At 33.5% G+C, this 8025-nt stretch overlaps 2 protein-coding genes across 8 annotated transcripts in view; both read right to left on the bottom strand.

The window, feature by feature from the left end:
* Positions 1-2995, bottom strand: part of LOC111446367 (polyadenylate-binding protein RBP47C-like) — a 4537-nt gene extending 1542 nt beyond the window's left edge. The window contains exons 1-3 of the mRNA XM_023085158.1: positions 2282-2995; positions 822-1302; positions 63-130 (exon numbers count right to left, since the gene is read on the bottom strand). Coding sequence (XP_022940926.1) covers positions 63-130; positions 822-1302; positions 2282-2611 — 879 coding nt within the window. The 5' untranslated portion in view covers positions 2612-2995. The remainder of the gene's footprint in view (positions 1-62; positions 131-821; positions 1303-2281) is intronic.
* Positions 2996-5631: 2636 nt separating this feature from the next.
* Positions 5632-8025, bottom strand: part of LOC111445877 (probable inactive heme oxygenase 2, chloroplastic) — a 7806-nt gene continuing 5412 nt past the window's right edge. For 4 of the 7 annotated variants that reach the window (XR_002710937.1, XR_002710935.1, XR_002710936.1 and 1 more), the window contains one exon: positions 5632-6096. The gene's annotated coding sequence lies outside the window, so the exon portion shown is untranslated. Of the gene's footprint in view, positions 6105-8025 lie in introns of all 7 variants that reach the window. The other 3 variants (XR_002710932.1, XR_002710934.1, XR_002710931.1) reach the window with 3 other exon arrangements.

Consider the following 8025-nt stretch of genomic DNA (forward strand, 5'->3'; position numbering starts at 1 on the left):
AAAAAAAAAAAAAAAAAAAAAAAAAAAAAAAAAAAAAAAAAAAAACAAACAAAGCAACTCACAGTTGTATTTGCAGAATCTCCTTCCGATTGAAAACCTTGGCTAAAGGCACCATTTGTTGAATATGCTCCTATAAAAACCAGAGCAAGACAAGTGTTTAAGCAGTCTAAAATGGGTCGGGAAGTCTACAACCATGAGTAAACCCTAAGAACACAGGCATGCAGAGGAGACACTATTTCAGAACTACTACTTCTCAAGGATGATTCAATTTTCACAAGATTGCTCTAGTAAAGTTCCCCAAGAAGGATACCATAAAAATGGCCCCAAATCAAAACTTTCTGATGCAAATTGACACTAGATCGCCTATCTTAGCAATCAAATAATTTTCAGGCAAGATTAACATATAGATTCAGCATTGGAAGTAAACAGACTTGCAACCCCTATTTGAGTACATGAGACCACTTCCGTCTACATTATTACAGATCTACAGAAGATAGCACAAGTCTTTTGTTGTCTAAAATTGATGTTTGACACAAACATTAATCTCAACAAAATTTCTAATGATAACAATAAAATCAAACTCCAAAATTGTAAGAGAGGAAGACCCAGTATATCCTAATTTGTTAGCATTATAGTTTTCATTTTAACAACTCTTTTGATACGTAACCCCAGTCTTGAACCAAATGCTTGGTAGAAGACAAAAGCTTGCCTATCTTTATTTACTCCAGAACTGCATACCAACCCCAAAGACATCCTAATCCTCTTGGAAGTGGTTTAAAGTTAAGCATACTATATCGCAGCCCCAAAACACTTAAATATACCTAATGAAGCACGTTGTTGCTGATATCCAGAAGATTTTCTGGGTGTTGCTGCACCAATGCGCATAGGTCTGCTTGAACAATGTACACCATTCATTTCAGTCATCGCTTGAGACCTTTCATTGTCATCTCCAAACCGAACAAAACCATAACCCTTTGAACGACCAGTGTTGGCATCAATGACAACTTTTGCTGCTTTGACAGAGGGAAATTTACTAGAAAATGTGTCGTACAGCAAAGTATCAGTAACATCTGCAGCCAAGTCTCCAACAAAGATAGAAAGATCAGGATCATTGTCTGATCGCTTGTCACCAGTGCTAAATGTTGCCCAGTTCAGGCGGAAAGCCTGTTCTGTATCTGGCATGCACATTCCAGAATAGTTCTGAAGAGCTTTCTCAGCTGTTGCATGAGCAAAGAATTCTACAAATCCATACCCCTCAGACAAACCAGTTTGCTTATTACGAATGATCTTGATAGATGAAATCTGCATCATACAGAAACCAGAACAATCTTAGTTCAACATGATCATTCCAAACCAAGAACAATTCAAGATTTTTGTTAAAACAAGTTTCTTTTTTCTTTCTTTCTTTTTTTTTTGGAAATGCTGAGGGTGATTACATTAATTTTCTTTCCCAAGAAAGTAAGGAAAAGAACAAGATTCAGTTGAGAAAGCATATATACACATCCCTGTACAAAGCTGGAGAAACAGTAATAAATATAAAAATCTAAGTGAAGCCCCCAACAACAAAATTTGCAATAAGATGTCAACGTCAATTATTAGAGAATTAGATCTTCCATTTATTAATAATATAATCTAATATAATATTTCTCTATATCCTCTTCATAATATTCAATGGAAGATAAAACTTGAGAGGTTAGAAGCGACAGCCATTCTAAACAGGGCCAAGAGTCTAAACCATACTTCTATATAAAATATAGTGCTGCATTTTTAAGCAAATTCTTCTCAGATCTACTATCGTCATAAGATAAAATGTAAATAAATCGCAATACTCAATCTCCAATAAATTCTTACTTCCTCAACGGTAGCAAAAACCATTTTTTCTCAAAAACCAAGCCAAATATTCGATCAAGATAATATTCGTCATTTAGTTGTGCACTTGTACGCTCAAATTGCATAACGAGAATCAAGTACCGAAACAAAACCTCCTAAAAAGAATCATCTAGAAACAAAGTAGACGTATTCAACTAAAAGAACGAATAGGAAAAATGAATCATTCCAATTTTGTACCATTATTTTAATGAAGAGAATGAATAATTTCATCCAATAAAATAGATTGAATTTAATTGAGAACTGCAACAATTCCTGCAAAGAATGATTATCGATTCATCGTAACAACATATTAGACTACAAATGCACCGATTGAAAATTCACGAACAAACTATAAATGCGAAGCGTAAAATAAACGTAAAGATAAGTGAAAAAAGAGGAGATAAAACCGAACCTCGCCGAATGAACCAAAGCAGTTATGGAGGTAAGTCTCGTCCATCCAATGCTGCAAGTCACCAACCCAAATGGTCTTGTTTTCGCCACCAGATCCCTGCAGCGGCTGCGAATGCTGCATAGGGAGATGGTGAGGCTGATAATGATAATGATAGTGCATATACGGCGGCGGCAACGGCGGCGCAATGTAATGCTGCGGCGTCATCATATGGTGCGGCATTACCATCGCCGGTGGGCGGTACTGCAGTGGCATCCACGACTTCTGCGGCGGGTGTTGGTGGCGTTGATGATTTGTTTCCGGAGGCTGCGAATCAGAACCGTTGTTTTGCATCTTATCTTCCTCCGTATTGAAGAGTGAGAGAAAAAGGCAAAAACGGAAAAGAAAAAGAACGAAAGAAAATCTTAATGTACACCCTAAACCCTAAACCAAAAGGGTAAAAGAATCTGAATTGAAAGAGAGAAAAACAAAATAGAACATAAACAAATCGGAATCCAAGTGTTTAAAGGAAAGCGAAGCAGAAAGAGAGGAGTGGATTAGGGTCTAACTCTAAGCTTTCACGATGATTTATTAGGAGCTTCAACACGCCGTACCATACAATTACAAACCATGGCTGCTTTTGGGACAATGCGCGGTGGCTTATATACACCCTAGGATTAAGGACTACACTTTAATCTCAGCCCTTGGTTTCAATTTCCTTTTCCGACGCCTGGCTCCATCCGCCGCCAATTCCTCTTTTTTATGCTATTTTCTGATTTACTTTATAATCACTCTTAACACTCCTTTTCTTCTTCTCCTTAAAATAGGATATTCCGCAAATCCTTTATTCAATTATTCCTTTTTCTCCTTACTATTAGGAAACTTCGTTACATTTTCTTTTCAAATTTTTTTTTCTCTCTATTTATATAATTACTTAAATCATATTTTGTCACTTATTTCTTCCTTCGGCCCAATTACTTTTTATTGGATCAGGCCCAATTACTTTTTATTGGACCAGGCCCAATCGCATTGGGCCCAATATAAATTTAGACTTTTGGATCCACTTCCCACTTTAGCCCAACAGAACTAGGGATGTCCAGCATAACATTTTTTTTTTTTTTTCTTTTTTTAAATAATTAAACATATATAAATGTGTTAAATAAAACAATATTTTGGGTATCACGTCATTCTTCAATACTCAACGCTTCATATATTATCACCCGAACGATACATGTATGTATATATATATGTATGCGGGTGTTATTAAACTTTTATTTATATGCACGTGAACATATAAATTAATGTGGGATTAAAAGTAAGATTGTGTCTGTTGGATGAAAGTCACACATCGACTATTTTAGGGAATGATCATGGGTTTATAATCATGTAATACTATCTCTATTTGGAAACCTAAAACAAAGTCATGAGAGCTAATACTGACAATATCATACCATTGTGGAGAGTGTTGATTACAGTGTCATGGTGTTATTTCATAATTTAGATCGAGAAAAAAAAAAAGATATAACTATCTCCAAGTGACTTCATTTTATTTGAATTTAAATTAATAAATATAATATTGATTATGAAAATAGGAGAAAACAAATAATTAAATCAAGCTTCATTAATTAACACATAATCAATACATAATAATAGATTTGAAGTAGATAATGAAAGGAAGATGCATAACAATAATTGTAAACATGCACTTGATAATATGAATACATGACTGACTAAATTACCAACTATTAATATCATGATTAAATGATATCCTAATGGATTTTGGAATCCACGTGGCTGTCCGGCGCAAGGCCGTGACCGGCGCCGGGGCTGTGGCCGGGTGTGGTGGGACGGAAGTCGCCGCCATGCACGTCCACGTCTGTAGCAGCAATGGGAGAGGGGTGAAATGACTGTGGCCTCGAATTGAGATGGACGGCTGGATGCTCCTGCTCCATTGGCAGCAACCTTAGTCCTTGGGTGTGTGGAATGTTATTATTGAAGATAGAAGCTAAAACCAGGAGGACGGCGGCGGCGGCGGCGGCGGAGATGAGATTGATTCCGGCCATTTGTTCTTGACAATTGAAATGCAGTTTGAGAGAGAAGAGAGATCAAATATGGGATGCCTCCTAGCTCTCAACAAATAGGAGTATTTATAGACCTCATTTTTGTTACCTTCAAGGAAGAGACCTACATGCTTTTGTTCATTTTTTTAAAATGTTAATTATATTTTGATGTATTAATACTTTTTTTTAATTAAATTTTTTTATTGGGTAATTTTAATATTGGAGTGGATGATTTGAACTACGACCTCTTGATTGGTTAAGGATACATGCTTTAGGTTAGTGGAGCAATACTTGTGTATGACGACTTCTTAACTACACTAAAAGAATATAATATACTAAAACATACATATTTAGTCTATATTATATAAACACGTACATGTAAATGTATAACACATGTATATTTGAACATGTATACTTATAAATATACTTTTGGTTCTAATTTTTTTTTACAAAGATTATGTTTTTTATTCTGTACATTCGAAAATGTTTTCAAAAACCCATATGTTTTTTTTTTTTTTTTTTTTTTTTTGAGCTCGACAACATTAGAGGAGGGTGATTTGAACCTCTAAGCTTGAAATTTTTACAAACCGTAAAATTAAATTTATAATTTAACCTACTCATGTTTTTTTTTTTTTTTTTTTTTTGAGCTCGACAACATTAGAGGAGGGTGATTTGAACCTCTAAGCTTGAAATTTTTACAAACCGTAAAATTAAATTTATAATTTAACCTACTCATGTTTTTTTTTTTTTTTTTTTTTTGAGCTCGACAACATTAGAGGAGGGTGATTTGAACCTCTAAGCTTGAAATTTTTACAAACCGTAAAATTAAATTTATAATTTAACCTACTCATGTTTTTTTTTTTTTTTTTTTTTTGAGCTCGACAACATTAGAGGAGGGTGATTTGAACCTCTAAGCTTGAAATTTTTACAAACCGTAAAATTAAATTTATAATTTAACCTACTCATGTTTTTTTTTTTTTTTTTTTTTTGAGCTCGACAACATTAGAGGAGGGTGATTTGAACCTCTAAGCTTGAAATTTTTACAAACCGTAAAATTAAATTTATAATTTAACCTACTCATGTTTTTTTTTTTTTTTTTCAAACCAATGATTAGCAAGACTAGAATCTAAGGAATATTTGTGGAATTTAAATTTTGAAAAAGGAAAAAGAAAAGTATGTTTTTTTCATTAATTAAAAAAAGGGTGAATTTTAAAGTTGGAATTGGAGCAAAAGGGAAGAAAATGTAGAGTTGAAAAAAGAGAATGATTGTCCTAGAGAGAGAGAGAGAGAAAGTGTGGAGAGAGAGAGAGAAGGGAGCAGAGTTATTTGCATTATTGTGAAAGGGCAAAAAATTCTCCGTCCTCCATTAGCAACTCTGCATGTTCCATGCAGAAAAAGGAAGTTACATTCTAGAATGATTCATTTGCAAAGAATATGCAGAGTTGCATCCAAATAGAGTCGTTTTTCTATTTTGGAATAAGGAAAGCAACCCTAAGTGCCAAACCCACTACTAAGCCACACTCACACAAACCAACCTTTCTGCTACCAAACCCATCTTTGACTAAACAGAACCTCACTACTGCTACCTCCATTAATGCTTACCTTCACGTGCTTCCATTTACTTCTCCCCCTTCCCATCCCTTCCCTTCCTACAAAATCATCAACACTACAACAGTATGGAGTTCAATAGCATAAAAACATAATTCATAGTGTGAACAAATGAAGTATGTATGGTAAGAGTTCTAGAAATTGTCCCGATCATTGTGCCAAATTTCATATCTGCATATCTGCATACAGTTCAACTGGTTAAAACATTATTATACATCTAAGATTAGATCTTTGAATGCATACTCTCATCTGATCCATCTATGAGTAACAAAGATAATATGTTTAAATAAATGATATCAGTCATGTTATGATTATCTCAACAACGTTGGAGCGTTGAGGAAAAACTTGCTGAACCTAGTAAAAAGTGGATGGGCAAAGGAACATTAAAGGGATTCTATGGTTTTGAGTTCCCATAGAAACGTTCTACTAAGAATGATGGATTCGTCTCCTTTGGCCTATAAGGAGCCTACAATATGATTTTTAAATCAGGAAGAGAATTACTAAAATGCAAATATAATACCAACACAGGAAAAGATGCCAATAGAATGGTTGAGATTCTTTTTGACATTCCATCGCTATTGTGGTTGTTATGATGATGGTAAAGAATCAAATGGGAGAAGATTCGTGGGATCCCATTAGATTGGAAAAAATAGTGTGTAGAAAAAGGAAGCACTTCAAACGGCATGTGATTGCCCAATGCCTCTCCACAGCCCAACATCGTCAAATATTTGCCTTGTGCAGCCAAACAAACGGCTGTTTGTTTGATTTACTTTTCCTTCTTCTTCCCTTTGTTTTTCTGTCTTGGGATCTAATATAGCACAACATTCTGAGTTGCTCTCTCCAATGTCCTAAATAACCATACCACCAAACTATACTATTAAATGCTTCTCTTCCACCACTGGAATTTGGGGATTCCATATATACCCTTATAGACTTTGAAATACCATCAATCGGGTCCAATTAGTAGGAATCTTTTAGTAAAAGAGAGTAAAATTTGGTGATCTATCATAAAACTATACTTGTTTTGAAACATAATTATAAAGAAGGGTATGTTTTCTACTTTTTCCACAAAAGAATTGCTATCTTTTCTTGATATGTTTCTGCACACAACTATATTGTCTTGATATGTTTTTAAGTGCATAATATTGTTCTAGAAAACTAGAATTAGGTAGCTTCCTAAAGTTTTGAAATACCTTTTAGTGGCCAGCTGAATATATATTTTTTTTTCGGGGGGGCTCTCAAATCAAATCTTACTGTCATAATTCTTTTGAAACCATTTTTCAAGGCTTCAGAGGTTTTTAGACACTAGAGATTAAACAAAGCATTTAAAGTTGAAATTATCATTGATAAAGTTGAAATTAAACTTCATGGTCAAGTAGCATAATGATATAGCACCGCTAAATGCTAATGGTGGTAATAGGACAATTAATATTTAAAAAGAAAACAGATTCTATTAAGGGAAATGCAAATGCACGAATACATTCATTATAAAAACAAGCATGACACCGTTAATGATGGTATGGTCATAATAAAAAAGAAGTCGAGGAATGAATTACATATCAATAATGTGAGATTATGCAATCATCAAAACTTCATTAGACAATAATTAGCAATAACATGCATTTGCAAGTTAAATAACAATCAAATTCAAGATCATAAGCTCGAACATTCTGATAAATTTATTTTCTAAAACATACAAATCTTCAAACACTCCCTTATGTATGAATTCAAAATTAATTGACATGAATCAAGGATGATATCACTAAAATCAGATTCAACCTAGAGTAGAAAAATATCACACAAATTTGAACTAAAAAAAAAAAAAAAAAAAACTGGCAAATTAGGTTACTTTTTTTCTTTTTTGAAAACAAAAGTTCCAATTGAACAAATTTGACCATAAGTTGAAAGTTAATCTATTTTTGTTGGTAAGAAAGATGAAAAAAAAGTATACCATAAATTTCATTTAAATTTTAAAAATTAAAGCTTTATTTGATAACCATTTAATTTTTGATCTTTTCGTTTTTGAAAATTGTACTTGTATTTTTACATTTTCTTTGCAATAGTTTTCATCTTTCTCAAAAAAAAAAAAAAAAAAAAAAA

The sequence above is a fragment of the Cucurbita moschata genome, unplaced genomic scaffold (genome assembly GCF_002738365.1).
Source record: "Cucurbita moschata cultivar Rifu unplaced genomic scaffold, Cmos_1.0 Cmo_Scf00008, whole genome shotgun sequence".
In the NCBI taxonomy this organism is placed as follows: domain Eukaryota; kingdom Viridiplantae; phylum Streptophyta; class Magnoliopsida; order Cucurbitales; family Cucurbitaceae; genus Cucurbita; species Cucurbita moschata.